Source organism: Aptenodytes forsteri, unplaced genomic scaffold, assembly GCF_000699145.1.
Source record: "Aptenodytes forsteri isolate BGI_AS27 unplaced genomic scaffold, ASM69914v1 Scaffold92, whole genome shotgun sequence".
NCBI classification, from domain to species: Eukaryota; Metazoa; Chordata; class Aves; order Sphenisciformes; family Spheniscidae; genus Aptenodytes; species Aptenodytes forsteri.
This window is the reverse complement of record NW_008794581.1, coordinates 1,418,929-1,436,799: the sequence shown is the minus strand read 5'-3', so window position 1 is coordinate 1,436,799 and position 17,871 is coordinate 1,418,929. Positions and strand designations below refer to the sequence as shown.

Here is a 17,871-nt window from a genome sequence, read left to right as displayed (position 1 = left end):
AAGCGAAAGATTATAGATTTTTGACAAAAAATTTTAATCAGCTTATAGTAGTTTTTAATTGCTCTCACTGTGTAAATGAGTGGGGTGGCTTTTGTGTTGCGTGCTTTCTGAGTTGCATTGCTTTTAATGACAAAAAAGGCCCAGTGCTATGAAATGTGGGGTTAAGCAAAACAGAAGTGCTGCTAACAGCTTCAGCCAATATTCCCTTCTTACCTTTTAAGCACCAGAGAACAAGCGAGAGGTGCAAAAACCAGAATGAACATCATGCTGAAGCACAGGACAGTCACAAAACCTTCAAATTCTCCTTTATCTGATGGGAAATTGAAAGACTGAATCAGACTTATGGTATCAAGTACAGAAAGGCTATATTGCCTCCGCAAGAGAAATATTTCAAACAGCAGTCAAGTTGAACTTTACAAATGTTCTGGGATTCCTGTTAGTGAAATCTAGTTAAAACAAGACCTGGGATTTCTGGGGGTCTGAGACTTTCAAGTTTGTATTTTTAAGATATCTAGATATATGTGCTGAATTCTTAAATCCACGCTCCCAAGATAAACACTTTATAATAAAAGAAGTATTCCTACTCCCCATGCTATTATGTGAGCTCTAGCTTGTTTAATGGTCAGGACCCTGATGCAGGTCTGAATTCATAAGAAACTATTTGGGTGAAAAGTGGCTTTTAATCTGTTTCAGGTTTTACTGGTAGGGTTGTTTTTGGTGAGATCCCACCTGGTCCTGATAACAATAATATGATTTGTGTATTTGGTAGGTGCCATGCTTCACCTGTTAGGAGCATTAAGACAATTTTATCTGCAGTCAGCCATTTGTCAACCCTTGCTGCAAACCAAAAAATAGCGCCAGGAAAGTGTGGTCAGTACATGATTGTGCTGCTGATACTGACAAACCACATTTGCAAAAAGACCACTTGCTTTTTCTTTTCCTATCCACCCACCAACACAAATTTATTTTTTAAAAATCAAACAGCTACTTAATTTTGCTTAAAAAGGTATTTGAAGAGCTGCAAATTGCTTTGTTGCTGAAAAAGGCTTTTATGACAAAGAAACCTGAGGTTTTTCTAATAGATTAAGTAACCTGTGAAATATTGGGGAGGGGGGAAATAGTAAATGTAATGTTTAAATTCAATGTAATTATTAACTTTTTTAAATGTTGCATTAAATTAACTCTGCATTTTTTTATATTTTCCTGAAAAACTGAATCCTATCCAAACATACGTTCAGTAGGTGAGTGTGGGGGGGGGGGGGGGGGAGAAGGGGAGGAAACCCTGTTGATTTCAAGGAAGATTTTTAATTTCTTTCCTTTTTCTTTCTGCTTCACACTTTTGACTATTCATTTGTTTGTATTAAATGAAGGAGGTATAAACACAAAAAAGCTGTAGTGGGGAGAAGCCATTTGCATACTTCTGTCTCTGAATTTCACAGGTTACTTTTCCTGTGGCTGATACCATCTTAGCCTGTTCTTTTCTTTTTTTTTATTTAGAAAGCTTCGGTTGGGTGAAGCTGTGGTCAAACCAAAAAAGGGTCTACTGCAGTATTAGATTTAGTTTAACTGATAAGGTGTTAAAAATGTTTGAGAGACCATGTTTAGCTAACCCTATATAATTACAGTATATGAAACTTTATAAGCACAACTGTATTGCTCTTCTTAGCCTATCCAGGCACCTTTGAAAAAAGCAAATTTTTGCCAGCAAACTGTAGGACCTGTTATGTAAAATGTACTTAAATTATTAGAAAACAAAAGATACTTTGATTAGCTGTCACCCACAATAGAGACTTTTTTTTTTTACAGTTAATGGCTCAAGGGTCTAACTGGAAACCAGTTTTACATGACTGCGCAGGATTTTGCCAAGAGCAAAGACTACCAGACTTAACTAGTCACAGGCAGAATATTTGAACTGCTGAAATCTGTGACAGAAATAGGCAATAAATAAAGATATGTGCATATAGCTAGCATAAAAAGGTCAGAAAGTGTTTCAGAGATGAGGAACCATAGCTGATTCTTCCCTGCATGCTACGAAATGAAATACAGGCAGAGTTGTTCTGTGATGCATAGTTTACCTCTGACAAAGGAACAGTTTTGTGTGTTTGCTATCAGTAACTAAGGATTGAATAATAGATCTTGTGCATGAGCACTTTGTTACTCTTTGAAAAGCAGGAAAGGGTAGAGAATGCCATATATAGTGCATAAAACAAGGATTGATGCTGGGTAACACAGATGCATAGAGCTTCCACAGTACCGTATTTTGGAGTGCTGAAAGGTTGTGAAAGAGTTGGAGGTCCTTCGCCGGCATTAGTGAATCCTGAAATCTGCACACGGTAGATGGTTTTTGCCTTCAGTCCAGTAAGATGGTAACTTGTGGTAGAAGAATTGAGAGTAACAGCTGAAACACAAGTGGGGTTGGGGAAGGAGATGATTAGATGAACTCTGATGGCTGAGACTGTATCAGTGTAGCTGACTGGGGAAAAGGCAAAATTTCTGTGCCCTAATCCACACCTGGAAGAAGCCACACTGTGCAGATGTTCTTTGGATGGGTACAAGATTTCTCCAAAATACTTACGTACATTTTAAATCCAGAGGTAAAAAGCATGACCTTTTAACACACCAAGGATGTTTAGGTGGTGAGTGCAGAAGGCTGTGTATACTGCATGACAGGAAAATACACCTAGCACGCTGAACAGTGGTTTTCATGTTAGCTGTAACAGTTGACATAAGAACTAGACCCTGTCACATGCTTTACCCTCACTACAGTAGTCAGTAGTTCTTCACCTCGATTAATACCAGTGCTACTACTCAGCACTCAGTACAGAAAAAGGACTGTGCATTCTGCTTTACCTACTTTGCAGGGCTTTCAGCTCAACCTTTCTTTTCTGATGGTGCAGTAACTTTTTCCCTCGCCAGAATAATGCAACCAACAATGCTGTAGTATGCCTTTAACAAGACAGAAATTACTTTTCAAGTTTGCCACTGTGAATTTAAGATCTTCATAGAAGTGGAAAAGGTGCTGTAGCCTATAGGCTTCCTTCCCCCAAATTCTCCAATAAAATTATTCTTCCTGTCTGGAAAACATGGCAATCGGGTGTCGTGTCACTGTTGTATTGACTGATTAGGGCAGAGAAAAAAAAATAAAAATCATGTTCAGTCCTGGACACTCCCCTTCTGTATCCTCTTGCACTTTCTGACAGGTCCTTGGGGTGGAATAGAGCCCCCTGAAGACGGTGCCAAACCTCCCACTAACGCTGCGTACTTGAAGCTTTTGTTACTTTTTATGGTCCTGTAAAGGCATAGGCCAACATGAGTTATAGAACCCTTGCTATTCTCCTTTGTCGGCTCTTAGGGGCTATTTGTCTTCCATAATAGGTCTTTAATTTTATTTGAAAGTCAGTATGTGCAAAGTTAATGTATTATTATTTATGCAAGAAGACTTTCCACTGGAGACCAGAAGAAAAACATTTATCTGAAGAAGTGTGGGGATTTTTTTTCAAAAGTCAAGTGGTTTGAGCTCACAACTATTCATTTATTTCAGTGTGTAGAAGTTTCATCCTTTGTAGTTAAACACAAAAGCTATCAATTTAAGCAAATTTTTCTAAAAATGAAATTAATAATAGTGTCTTTGAAAACATCTGAGAAATACAAACTGTGTTCACTGCTAATTGAGTTCAAAAAAGAAACATATAATTTCTTAAGTCCTATAGAAAGGTTCAGAGTCAAGTTTGGCTGAGTTGTAATGAAACATAAAAGTATTGTGACTAAAATCTTAATACCTCAGAAATACTGAGAGCATACCTCTTCCTTTCAGTGTTACTAGAGAATTCTGCAGTAGTCTCAGAATTGTAAGTTTTAAGGAAGTATTTTTTTATCAATATTTAATTTGAGATGATATCTAAAAAATTCTAGGTATTCATAGGACCATCTAGAGCATTAAAACTCTAACCAGGAGCTGACCTTTGAGAGTGCTCAATTCCCACAGAAATCTCAGTAACTCAGTAGTGTGCTGCAACAGCACTTAATGGTCTGTACGAAGCTTTTCTGTCGTGGCTCTGAGCTGCTGCTTTGTTCTGAGCAACGGTGACTTACCCAGAGACCTTTTCCTTGATGAATCTGTGAAGCTGATCCTGTATCCCTGGAGAAAGCCCAGGCAGTCTTCGGCAGCTATTTCGGTCCACTTCACAAGTGCAGAATGCTTTGTGATATTCAGAATTGTTACATTAGCGGGACCTGTCCTAGGAACTTAAAAATCAGATAATAATTTAAAAGTTCTGCATCAATACTTGTGCAATAGACATACAAGACTGAAACCTAGCTATTTCCTAGAGAGCTCCTTGCCTGATTCTAGTTGTCATAAATATAACATAAAGGGTGGAAGAGAAAGGCAAAATCCCATAGAGTAAAAAAACCTCATCTTAAGCAATACCAAAGTAGGTAGAAATTGTGACTGTTTCATTACAAACACTTTTACTCCAATACCCACAGCTGCATTCATTTCAACTTGCAATATAAGACGCTACTGAATTGGGATTGGAAAATCTGACTTTGGCCACTGTTAAATTTGAGCTACATGGAGTAGTAACTCCGAGACCCTCTTTCTGTTATTTTGGTAATGTCATGTGTAATAATAATATTTCTGTGGACCTGTCAGTAAGGAACAACATTCAGGTCATTCACTGCTAGTGCATAACTGCTAGGACCAAAGGCAATGCTAACTGCAGAATGCTGTTAAGTCACCTGGAAAAGAAACTTTGTGTAGGATTTCTGTTATTGCTGCAGATAGGAAATGAGAAGAAATATAAGGGATGAGGTTATATAAAGGGGAGGAATACCTCCTTCAACTGAGTAAAAGTGGGTCACTCCAAAAGTCTTTTCATGTCTTGTGAAACTTTCACACTGACACACATCAGATGCATGTACCATTATTTTGTACGACTTATATGGCTGAAAATTTTCTGGAAAACAAATAAAGGTACAAAAGGGTTTACTGAAGAGTTATAAATTATAAAGAAGGGGAGGAGAGACAACAACTGTATAGCTTTTCTGTATAGTCCTTACTTTCTGAGACTCAAAGCATAGTATAAGTTTACAGTGCTTTACACTGAGTACAAAATATGTGCATCCTTCTTCATTGTCTCTAGACGCTTAATACAAACTATTTCAAAAGCAGAACAAGACAAAACATGGGTTTGCTTTTAAAAGATGCCAGATCTGCTTACAGTCTGCCTCTGGAAGGCTTGAGCTGCTGAAGGAGAAGTAGGGAACTAAAATGGCTGTAGATATCCTAGTTCAAGGACAGATATTGCCCCCTCAGCTAGCATATTTAAAAACAAGCAAAACGACTTGATGTAATATGGCAGTGCAGATGTTGCAGAAGGACCAGGGAAAACAGTGCATTCATTTATAGAACTCTGAAGCTAAATGTTCTCTACTGTACATAAAAGCCAGTCCCGAATGGCCTTTGCAAGAGTCACCTACATGATTTTAATCAAGATTTTCGGTGACTATCCCATAGTGATCCCTGGCTGCAGCTCATCATGCCTAGCTTGGTAAGCAGAATACTGGAGTTGAGAACTTAGCCTTTGACAAGGACAGCCATTGGGATAAGAAAAATAATCTAAGGAAGACTGTAACAGAGCAGTTTATATTTAAAGTTAAGTTTACCCAGGGACAAGAGAACTTTTTTTTTTTTAAATCCAGTAGTGTATAGGTCTGCTTGGAATGTGGGCAAGGAGAGACATCATACCAGCAACAGCAGCTTAGCTGCATTTCTTGCCCAACTGTGACCAGAAGAATCCTACTGAAAACTCTGCTTTTTATCTGCCTTAATGTTGCTAAAAATTAGATGATGTCTCAACACTGGACAAAGATAAGAGTTGCACTTATCTGGATCTTCAGTTTGCTCTTAAAAACACGATGAAAATCCTACCCTCCCCAACCAAAAATAACCAATGAATGAAATGGTGCCTCCATAAGTAGATGCAGTGCTTGCTGTTACCTAGCGTGAAATTTCCAGTAGCCGTATTTACTATTTTCATGCGCATATCCTCTTTACTAGTGCCCCAGTCAACCACAAAACATTTTGGATTGTATTCTGGAGTCCAGGTGACAACCGCATTAGTTCCCAGGTGTTTGACATGGATTTGGCCAGGCAAGTCTGTGAACAAATATACCATTAGAGATCAATAAACAGGAAAGCAGTTTTCTCCCCTCTTGCTTGCTTTCTCTCTTTTGCTCTTTTTTGAAGATTATTCATTAACTAGTTATCATTGCAGATGACCAGTATATAGTAAGGTTTACACTAGTATGTCAATAAAGGAAACTTAGCATCTAGTGCTTTGCAGTGGTCTCTAGGAGCTCCAGTGTTAATTGCTGTTCATGACCTTTAATTTCCCACAACTGGAAAAGGGGAAATGGCTGTTCCAAGCCTCAGGAAGAGGAAGCCTGATGTTGCTAAATAACCTCCTGTGAGCTGCTGTTAACTGCTATACATAGAGCAACTGTGAGATAGTTCTTACCTGGGGGAGGAGGAGAATGGGCTAATTATGGATTATAGCTATATAGTTTCATATTTCATATACTTAGCATTTTCTTCAAGGATCTTAAACATTTTGACATTTTTAAAGACAGATTATCAAACTAGGAAAGACCTTCTGACTGAAACTAAGGGGGGAGAAGAGCAACCTGTCATTTTGGGGTAAGAAGTGGATCTTGTGGCAGACAGACAAAATGCTCCATTTTATCTCCTGTCTGAAAACCAATATAATAAAGTCAAATTAAAGAAAATGGCTGTACTAGCTGAGGAAACATTGTGCATGCTGAGAAGGAATTTATCTTGGGAACACACTTAACACAAGTATCTTCCCAGTAATTCACGATAGATACACAGAACCTGCATAGAAGTACAACCAAATCTGAAACAGGTGTCTGGAGAGAACCATGAAGAAAAGGCTGAGAGGTTCAGTAAACAAGTAGCTGTCAGTCAAATGATGGCTTGAGGTGGTAGTGTATATTTCATCAGAAGAGAGCTAAAGCAGTCAAATGTAAGGGCAAAACCAAACTGTTAAGTCTTTGCAGGGCAAAGGAGAACAGAACGAGGGGAGTGTGTTAGAAAATCCTGGAGAACCAATCAGTTGCAGCTGTCTGGAGGTCAACAGGGTACTTGCACACTTGTTTACTTGTGCATGCTACAGCTTAATTAAAAAAAAAAAATCTTACTAATAGTTAACTATTTGTTAAATAGTTTTATTGTTTAAATGAAAAAACTGTGTATTTAGGCATCACAATAGCTTACATCTTCATTGAAATATGACATGTACATCCTATCTATTCCTCCTCCCACGTGCCAGTAGGGATAATACTGAAATAAAGGACAGTAGCAGGTCTCTTAATAGTTAGTTAGCTCAAAATCCTTAGATTTGCACATAATTCTGTGAACTTTGTTTAAACTGCTGGCATCTACTTAACTTTGTGTACACTCCATAAGCCCTTTTGATAGGTGGATCTAGCATATAGTTATTTCTCTACCTTGAGAAAATGAGAAGTGCTAAACAGAAAGTTAAATTGCTTAGTCTGTTAGTTAAGTTCTGTCAAAATCCTTTCTTAAGAAACAATACTGACTCTTGCTATGCAAAAATATCAACCTAACAAATACTCAAGAGAATGCTTATCCCTATCCCGAAGACTGTCAAAAGGTAGCCTAGAGATTGCTCATAAAAATTCCCTACTGCTCTAATGAATGAACGATAAGGTAAGTACCTGTTGCAGAGTAGTCTGGGACAATGTAGATGACTTGTGGAGATTCTCCTGCTTCGTTATAGGCGGAAATATTAACTCTATAATAAGCCATGGAGAGATTTAGAAGAACTTTTCTGTCCTTTAGAAAGATGCGATTTGGTGAATCCCTGCAACTGTTGGGTATTCTTTCCACATGAACATAATATCCAAGGATGTTCTCACTCTGTGTTACCTAGTAAGAGGAAGAATATTATTATTCTATAAATGTTATTACATCCTGTGCAGAAAATCAAGAGGAATTAAATTGTATAAACAAAATGTCGCCTTTAATGATGGGGATAAAATCATACTGTTTTAATTAGGTTATTAGGAATCAATGAAGCAAAGCATTTCCTTAAAATTAAAAGCATCCTTAAATTGAGAGGATTTAAGCACAGGATTAAGTGTTTTGCTTAATTGAGATCTTAGTTATGTGTATCCAGTCAGTAATAACAGCAGTGAAGCAGCTGTGACATTCTCTACATTTCACTGGAACATACCCCTCATAATTAGGAATTTGAAAGTTAATGAGAGGTGTTTAACTGCAATTTATGCCTCTGGGAATCTTCATCTTCTAGTCTCTGTTAGGCATCTTGCCTCTTTGAGGATAAATGCTAGTAATTATACTACAACTTTGGAACATGTTATATATCCATTGATACAAATTTTTAGGTGGTGATGGTTCACTCTTTATTTTACTGTACTAATCTTCATGACAGATTGGAAAATGAATGCACAGAAATGGAAATTATTACAATCTAGATAGAAACTGAACTTAATACATGAAGGCCTGTGAATTCTGCAAGGATTACTTCCAATATCAAGCTTGTCTGTTATTTCTTGGCATAAAATTAATAGTGTGAAGATACCACAAAGCTGGGAGATTGGGTTATCTTAATGAAATAATTGGATACTTTTGGAGTAACATAGACAGGATGACATTCAATAATTTAAAAGGCAGACACACATGTCTTGAGAAGCATTTCTGGTACAGCTGGAAGCTCTTAAAATGGAAACAGATTTTTTTTTTTCCTCAGGATAGGGAGAGGAGAATCGGTGCCGTTATTTGAAGCTCTGGTAAAGCTGCTGGGGGAATAGTGTTATGGTTCTCTCACCAGGCTTTGAAACTGGAAAAAGTTTCTGTGTAGGAGAAATAATTCCTAGGTTATGTGAAATATAAGGTCTATCGCACAAGAAGAAACTAGTAGACTTTAGCTTTCTTAGCTTAGCAAAATGAGACTGGAAAAGGCTAGTACTGCTCTATCTTGTGCAGAGGTCCTGTGTTATTTGCAGCCATGAAAGCAATACATGTTGCCTGGTTGGGTGTTTAGAGCTGAAGCCAGCTGTCTTGTGCCTGTTGATCCGAACTGTGTAGAGGTTCCTCACTGAACATTAGCAAAAGCAGAGGAGCTATGGCTAGCCTCTTTAAGCTGTTTTCTTTGTTTCAGATAGGCTTAAAAAAGTATGGCAGCAGAGACAAAGATTTTTTTTTTTTCCTCTCTACATTTAATGTATTAATTATTAAGTGCATTCTTTCCCTCTGCCCCTTCGATGTTTGTTGAAGCCATCTGGACTTGAACCTTATTTTGTATAATAGACTAGTGTAAGTGTTATCCTGAATGAAAGTCCTAGCTCTGACACTACATTTAATATTATTTTTTTCATCTAAAGCATTTAGATGGAGAATAATTTCTTCTCTTAGCTTAACATTTAAATTGGCATGTGTGGTGTATTGCTTTATCACAAAATGAATCATTGACTGTGCAGCTTTGCCTTCCTCTCAGGAGATAAGGGAAAAAGGGGATCTCTCATCCTTATCAGGAGATGAGGTGTCCATTCCCTCTGCTGTCTTTTCTTTCCTTTAACAAAAATGCATGGGGTGTCTACAAAACTTTCCACATTTTCTGATATTTCAAAACTCTGCCAGTCTCTGTCCTTTCTGCCAGGAATGTCCCCTATGGCAAACTTCTTGGAGTTTGTAGATGCTATTTCTCTCAGCATCTAGATAGAATTAATTAGTTTCCATGCAAACAGCTCTAGTAACACCTTGCTCATTGAAATTGCCTGTGGGCCCCTTGACAATACATTCAAGACTGTCAGTTGTCCATTTCTTACCAAGAGAACTTCAGCTGGTAAAACTGACTGATCTGCTGTAGTTGGTCAGCTGATAATGACTCCTGCTGCAGAAGAGGAGATGCCTCTGACGTGTAGATTTGAACTTTAAATATCATTATGGGAAGCATGCAGCTAGATGCTGTTCTTGTAAGCCAGAGGCTCTTTTTCCATCCCGATTATAATGTATTTGCACTTCTGAATTAGTAAATTAGTAGATTTACCAAGCTTTTCTAAAAAGTTTTGGTCTCTTGAGAATATGAATGCTCCTTGGGAGCACATAAAACACAAGGTGCGTCACTAGTATGTGCTAAAGACTTACGAGGATCTTTCAAGGAAAGCTTAATTCCAAGAGACAAACTTGAGGCACACCAATTTTTAATGCAAGCTGGAAAGAATCTTTACTCTAGTCAACGATTCTGAGCCCAGAGATTGCTGTTTTAATAATTTTTCAAGTTTATAAATTGGTGTAGTTTTTCCTTGCTAGTTTCTAGCACCTAAAACACCACCATACCAATGCAGTGAATCCTGAAGCAAGAGTACAATATTCAATGTCTTTTGCCTATACAGTGTAGTCTCAATAAAATGAGAAAGTCTGTTTTTTTTCCTATAAAGTAATAAATTAATATCACGGACATAACAGAAAGTACCCAGACTCAAAGTGAACATTACCTCCCACTTCAGAAGAACACTTCTTCTGCCTGGAGAGATTTCTGTAGTTGCATTATATGATATTCTTGGCTTGTTCGTGAGTTCTGGTAAACATGGGAAAAAATGGAGACATGCACTCATATGAACCAGTTTGATCTTCATATTTTCAACAGTATCTGACCATGCTATTTCATATGATACAAGATTTGAAAAGGCTTTTACATTCATGCTTATTCCCAGTAGGACAAAACTATATTTCACTTACTGTGAGGGACCAAAATCTCTTTACTCCAAACGCAAACACAGTGGAGACCATCCTTGGCTATGCATCTGAGCTGAACAATGTATGAAGACAGAGCATTTAAATTCGAAATGGTGACATTGACAGCATTGCTTTCTACAGGCACCTAAAAACAAATGATGTTTGATTTAGGTGGCAGCAATAAAACATAATCTTATATTAACTGTTTTCTCAGCCAAGGACCAGTCTTCTGATGCAGCTGAAAGTTGGGGTTCCTATCATCAAAGAGGAATTACTACACATTTTAGCCAATGTCTTTTCATTCTTTCAAGGCAATACTCTCTTCTTCATGAACTCGTTCTGCTCAGTCAGGACATGTAAGCAACAGTTTATGTCTAAATATAGCTTTTAAAAATCAATTAGGCATTATATATACTGAAAAATAATCACTTGCTTAACTCTGAGCCTTGTTGGCATTCTGAAGAACAAGATGTCAAGGCCAAATTAAATATTAAAAAAAAAAAAAAAAAAATCCCCTTTTTCTCAAATGTTACAGTATGTCTAAATAGATCCATGTGACTGATGTGGTAAGGAGTGTGGCTGGACTGAATGTGTGGCTGCCTATGCCTTAGCACCACAGAAGTAATGTGCATCCACAGCCGACGATGGCACTGGAGCTCCAGTGACTGTACAGGGAATGGAGATTGTCTTGAAACAAAGACACCACCTGTGCCTAAGGAAATCCCTGAGCTGAAAACTGTAGGAGAAAATATGATAGAAAACTGTTGCTATATGCTTGAACTATTTTACACTCTTCCCCAGATGTCCATTGGTGGCCGCTATCAGAGCACAGTATCCTGAATTAAATGGACCGTTGGTCTGATCAGTTCTAGGTGTTACGATGTTTTTGATAGAAGTGCTGTTGCAGATTGAAATATTTGTTTTAGCATGTCTGCTACGAAATTTTTTTTCTTAATTATATATATTTCCTAAAAAAAAAAGAGACCAAAACCCAAAACAAAAATCAACAAAACCCCACGCAAATTCCCCACTATTAGGTGACCAGCTCTTCTCTTTGGTTTTCTGCAGTACTTTTTTTTTTTTAATTAAAGTTAATTTATTATCTTCGTATACTTTTGTTAATAAAACTAGTTTTGTCACAAAAATACCCACAACACACAATATTACAGAAAGACTCCAAATCTCCTACAGAACAAGAGGGAAGTGAAATGGATTTAAGACCCAAGTGTTACATTACATGTACATTAATCCTACTCTTGATAAACGCCATTTCTCAGCTAGCTTTGTATATCCTCTGTGCTTTTATGCCCACACTCACCCTTTCCCTCCAGTCCCATCTATAAATGCAGCCTACGTTCAGGTGATTATGAAGAGTTTACAGCCTAAGTGCACAGGATCAGCTGGGACATGGGAGATAATGTATATTCGTGACCTGTAGTCTTTCAGTAGTCGGTCATTCTCATCACCCAGTCTGGCTGTCTCTTCCAGTCCTTCACAGTACTAACTTGAATCTCCTATCTCCCCTGTCTCCAGAACCTGTAGGACATGCATTTTTACTGCTTTTAACTCTCCATTCTTCCACATGCTGCTTACCAGACTGTCTGCACATGGTTATCTATCTATTGCACTACTGGGTGGAGTATGCTTGGGTATCTGGCTGTCCTAGAATGGTCTATGACTTGTATGTCAATGAAAAAGGGGACCCTTCCAAGACTTGCACATTCTTTGTACCAAGATGAAACCTTTCTTACATGGACCTCTCATAGCACTCCTTCTAAAGTGGCTAAACAAAGTGGCAGCCAGCTCTGAGAGAAATGGAAAAAATATCATAGGTCTTCTGACATAAAGGGAAGAACATGGGAGATTCTGGTGGTACAAAAGAAGCGAAGAGACTCCTAGGAGAGCAGAGATGCTCAAGAATTGAGAACAGTTGCATTTTAGACAGTTTTCTTCTTGGGGTTTTCTTCTACCTGATAAATACATATTCTTCATCCAACTACAGATAACAGAGCTTGAAAAACAGACAATTTCAGGGACTCAGTGATACAAATCATGCATATCTACTGGTGAAGCCTTTGCATGGTATGCTGGATGGCAAGGGGCAGGATAAGCAGCCATTGCTGCTGCATGTAGATCTCACTGAAATTATGACTGTTTTTCCACCTCTTTCTTAGTCCTTTTAGTTTTAGGTACTGCCCTCTTGCTGTGCCATATTCTCACTGTTGCACATCCTAAAATCCATCTGGAACTGATCTTGTATCACAGAGAAATTATTTCCGTTCTTGTCAAAGAAGGAAATCTGGAAAACTGATGCAAAACAAAAGTGTGTAAGGTATGAGTTGTTACCTTAAAAATCATAGCAACCTGATCTCTAATCAGTTTGAAAATTTAATGATATCAGCAAAAAGAGTAATATTGCCCATCACTTAAAGTGTAATCAGGATTTGAGTTTGTATGGTATTTCTGATATCCTCTTTAGCTTTTGCATCGCTGATGGTTGTAGTGTCTCATTGACGGGTTAATGAACCAGCTGACATGCCATTCTGGTTTTTTTCTGTATAAAACTATTAATCTTTCTTTCCCAAACAGCTTAGGATCTGTTAGAACAAAACTAAGAGACCTTTGTGAGATTTGCCTGCGAATTGCCTGCGTGCTGTGCCTCCTTGCTATCTATGTTGTGTGTGCTCTTCAGCAGCATCCTGTTGATGTCCTGCCGTACTTGCTATGCTGAGCTGATAGTAAGGCACCTCATGTTCTCAAGTGATTGTCATCTGGAAGTACTTACCAGCGTCCAGCGAGTGGATTCTGTGAATGCCTCTCTGTATCTCAGCTCATATGGTGTAGGAGTTGCAGGCAGGTCCCACTTTATTATCAATCGGTTTGTGATCTGATGAGCATTTATGTTAGATGGTGTCAAGCACTTCCCTAAAATGGGGAGCATGCAGCTGTTATAAATGCAAGAGAAGCAGGAAAGCTTTGGTAATTATGTCTGTTAGGTGTGGTTTATAAAAAAAAATAAAAGACTTGGCACAGAATACTGAACACTGAAAGACTTTAAAAAGACTGGAAATAAATAATTACTAAATCTTTATGGTATCAACAAAATAGGGTTGTTCCTCTTGCCTTTCTTTTGTGAATGCTTCTACTGATTTCAGGAAGACCCTTTTTCTAAGCAGGTGCTATTCTGAGTGAGTCTGAAAGGTAAAATCAAAATGTCAAGAGTACCTATAATCGTGAATCGTACACAAAATTTCCAGAACATCTTCCAATTTCAGTAACTGTGTTTAGCTATATAATTGTAAGTGCAAATACATTTTTGTCTTTCCCTCCAATAAACACAAGGTGGCCAAAAGCCTCCAGAGGAGGTCATAGTGATAATTTGGGTTGTACTGGTAGTGCCCCCCGGCAGTGAGAAGCACTGTTTTTTCTTGGACCATGATTACTCTGAGAAGGTGAAGTTTTGGGAAGCTCTAAAAGTTATCTCAGTGATCAGATACTGTAGGGAATCTTTAAATAAACATCTAAAGGACATAGTTAATAGGGTTTCTTTTTTCATATCTCCCCTGCAGCACCGTGTAATGGGTAAGTGGACTTTGAAAAGAGCTGAACTTTGAAAAGGTTTCTCAAAATGCTAATGCTGTATAACAAGGATTCCTTAAGTGCATGGTACTGAGTAAACCTGCTCTTTGTAAACCAATAAAGGAGTTCAGAAAGCCACCAAAGAAAGCACAGGAAGCTGGTTAAGTACTGTACACAAATATCACTATAAATTTTTCTGGATATGACTATTTTATAGTCTAGCAAATGATTTAAAGTAAAACCCTTCTCCCATAAAAGCTGATAGACTTCTGCTATTGACTTCAGTAAAGATTTCATCCAAGGAAGCCAAACTGCAGCTTAGCTCTCTGAATCAGTAAAAATAACAAGTCTGTATTGGGAGCTACAATTTTGGAAATAATCTTTAAGAAAATGCTACCACTGCTTCAGCTGGGCACTGCAGTAACACAACTCATGAAGACGCTGTACCTGCTTTGCTCGGTGTAACTGAGATGTTCTTTCCTCTCACGCAGCTGCCATTGGCGTAATTCACTGCTATCCAAATAGATGCAGATCGCTTCATGTAGAGATCCTTTCGTTCTATCTTGATGGAAGATGATGATGTGTTTCGTTGAAAAAGTTTTGGTATTCTGTCCCTTTGGAGAAAAGGAAACAGAATGAAAAACATTTTATTGGATTAGAGTTACTCTTTCCTCCCCCTGCCCCAGAAAGCATCATTACAGCAACTGATAATTTTTCAGGTACCTATATACAAAATTCAGCATCTTAAAGGTGAGGCCTGAGCTGCTTGAAACAGCAAGTGTAATTCCAGTACCCTAGTAACTCTAGCAAATTTAAACATGCGAATCCTTGTGTTGTGGTGGAGAACTGTTAAATTCCTTAAACTTGTAAGGCACAGCATGATACAAGATAAAATCCATATGGCCTTCTTTTGTACTTACAGTCGGATATAAAGAGCATTTAGAAGGTATAAAAGCACGTTAGAAATTACTTAATAAAGTCTACTTGCCACCTACCATAGGGGCACCTAAATTCCTTTCGAACAGCAAAATTTCCCAGTTACCTGAATCTAAATTACCACAAAGGTATGAAAAACCTCTTACGAGTTATATGCCTGTCTTCTGACTTTTGTTCCTGCAAAGCATCAGAGTTTGACAGAAATGTTTAAATGCCACCTCAGTCCTCAGCCATGTAGACTTCTCCTGGTATACCTAATGCACAGAAAGTCCAAGAGGTTTAAGGCCTTACATAGGAGGCTGTTCCTGTTCTACCTAGGGTTTTTTTTCCCATGTCTCTCTCATTTACTCTCTGCCACACGCAGGACAGATTTTTTCCAACGTTAACACTGTGCCAGTTCAATGTTCTTAAAGAAATGAGCCAGCATACTAATTGCCTACCTACATATTTCAAGTATTAAATGTGCTGATCACGATACAATATTTAGTAACTGAACAAAACCACTTGAAAGCTTCTGCTTCAGACTAGTTGTGGATCAGCCACTAATATTTCAAAGCATGATTTCGAATGCTTGGTTGGAACTTCTCTGTGGGAGTGTTTTTCTTTAATCCTTTTCTTCCTGACAACTAAATTGTAAAGAGCAAGGATAAGGAACAATTTCAATGTCAAACTGATGTTACTTGCAGAAAGGGGTGATGTCCTCTTCTAGGCAAGCAAAAAGCCCTTTCAAATGTTTTTTGTTTTCCTTTTAACCCAATAAAAAAGGAGAAAGGAAGTTTTTCTTTAAGACCACTGGGTCGAAGCCTGGGAGGCTGAAGTTCAAATCCTCGCCCTGGCTTGGGAAAATCAACATCTCTGTGAGGCAGTTGCCTCCCTCCTCCTCACCCCCACCTCCTCTTTCACTCTTTTTTCTGCCTTCTCTGTTCATAACATCAACCCTGCAGCCTAGGAACAGCACAGTCTGGTTTTGGCTGAGGACTCTAAGAGCAACTAGCTTACAAATACTTCAGCTGATAGCATCTCTACAGAAGCAGAGCCGTTTCACAGGTGTTTCTCCCCTTCCAAGAAATTGGGGCTCCTAGAAGGCCCAAGAGGCAAGACAGCAAATGCAGTGGGGTTTGGTGCTTATTGAAAGTCGGCACCTGCTGCTACCTCCAGTGGGAAAATATTGCAGGTGATGGAGGGAGTAACCTCAGCCCTGAGGTGGTTGCTTTGTTCCTCTGCAATGTGCAGAAGATCACCCCGGGGAATTTCCCAGTGTAGTGACATTTCCTTAGTTTTAGGAGATGCTCCTAACCACAGCTCTTTTTTTAATGCAGAGTGTTGGGTTATGTGGCAAAATAATCAGCAATGAGTATCAGAATTTGCCAACGGCATACAGTGTTGTGCCCTGTGTACCCCATGATATGGTCTCATGGCAAAGATCATGTTTTCTGATCTCATTTCTCTCTTTTTAAACATACCCTTAATGTCATGGGAGATCCCAAATATGTAGATAAAAAATGAGGAAAATCCATTTTGTAATGCTGGTACTGAGACAGAAATCTGCTTAATTATTTTTTTACCAAACCAATGGGCAGATTGATATAATCTGCCTATCTACATTTTACCTGGCTTCTTTGTTTTAGCTTTCTCAAAGAAGGCACAACTGAAGATACCCGTGTCTTAAGGTAATCAGTTTAAGATTAACTCTACATGTTCATTCCACCTATTAAACCAATACTTGATAATTCAGAATTGCAAGAAAATACTTTAAAATCTGTTTTTCTTATGTGCTACATCTGTCATCTCCTTGGATACACGGTATAATATAATATATAACGTATAATAAAAACCAGCTTAATGTCTGTTTGGTTTTTCTTTTTTTACTTTGAATGCATTAGTGTTGAATATTCAAGGCAAGTCAACAGATGCAAATAAAAGTAATTGATTAAGGTGATCTTTGGCAATAGTGTTTCAAACAGTGTGTTGGAGGCATGGAAAGATATATGACGATTCTTTGTATAGAGTTTGTGTGGCAAGGTTTTGGTAGCAGGTGGCTTCTGTGAGAAGCTGCTAGAAGCTTCCCCTACATCTGATAGAGCAAGTTCCAGCCGGCTCCAAGATGGACCCACCACTGGCCAAGGCTGAGCCCATCAGCCATGGTGGTAGCACCTCTGTGATAACATATTTAAGAAAGGGGGGGAAAATTGTGCAACAGCAACTGCAGCTGGAGAGAGGAGTGAGAGTATGTGAGAGAAACAACTGTGCAGGCACCAAGGTCAGTGAAGAAAGAGAGGGAGGAGGTGCTCCAGGAGTCGGAGCAGAGATTCCCCTGCAGCCCATGGTGAAGACCGTGGTGAGGCAGGTTGTTCTCCTGCAGCCCATGGAGGTCCATGGTGGAGCAGATATCCACCTGCAGCCTGTGGAGGACCCTGCGCCTGAGCAGGTGGATGCGCCTGAAGGAGGCTGTGACCGGGGGGAAGCCCATGCAGGAGCAGGCTCCTGGCAGGACCTGTGGCCCCATGGAGAGAGGAGCCCATGCTGGAGCAGGTTTGCTGGCAGGACTTGTG

The 17,871-nt window shown here is 38.8% G+C and overlaps 1 protein-coding gene across 1 annotated transcript in view; it reads right to left on the bottom strand.

Moving 5' to 3' along the window:
- LOC109279259 (interleukin-31 receptor subunit alpha-like) overlaps window positions 1-17,871 on the bottom strand; it is a 32,815-nt gene that overhangs the window by 6,718 nt on the left and 8,226 nt on the right. Inside the window, exons 5-14 of the mRNA XM_019470259.1 lie at window positions 14,831-14,997; window positions 13,590-13,729; window positions 10,808-10,949; window positions 10,564-10,646; window positions 7,762-7,972; window positions 6,002-6,160; window positions 4,836-4,958; window positions 4,093-4,245; window positions 2,255-2,398; window positions 214-310 (exon numbers count right to left, since the gene is read on the bottom strand). Of these exons, the coding sequence (XP_019325804.1) occupies window positions 214-310; window positions 2,255-2,398; window positions 4,093-4,245; window positions 4,836-4,958; window positions 6,002-6,160; window positions 7,762-7,972; window positions 10,564-10,646; window positions 10,808-10,949; window positions 13,590-13,729; window positions 14,831-14,997 (1,419 nt within the window). The remainder of the gene's footprint in view (window positions 1-213; window positions 311-2,254; window positions 2,399-4,092; window positions 4,246-4,835; window positions 4,959-6,001; window positions 6,161-7,761; window positions 7,973-10,563; window positions 10,647-10,807; window positions 10,950-13,589; window positions 13,730-14,830; window positions 14,998-17,871) is intronic.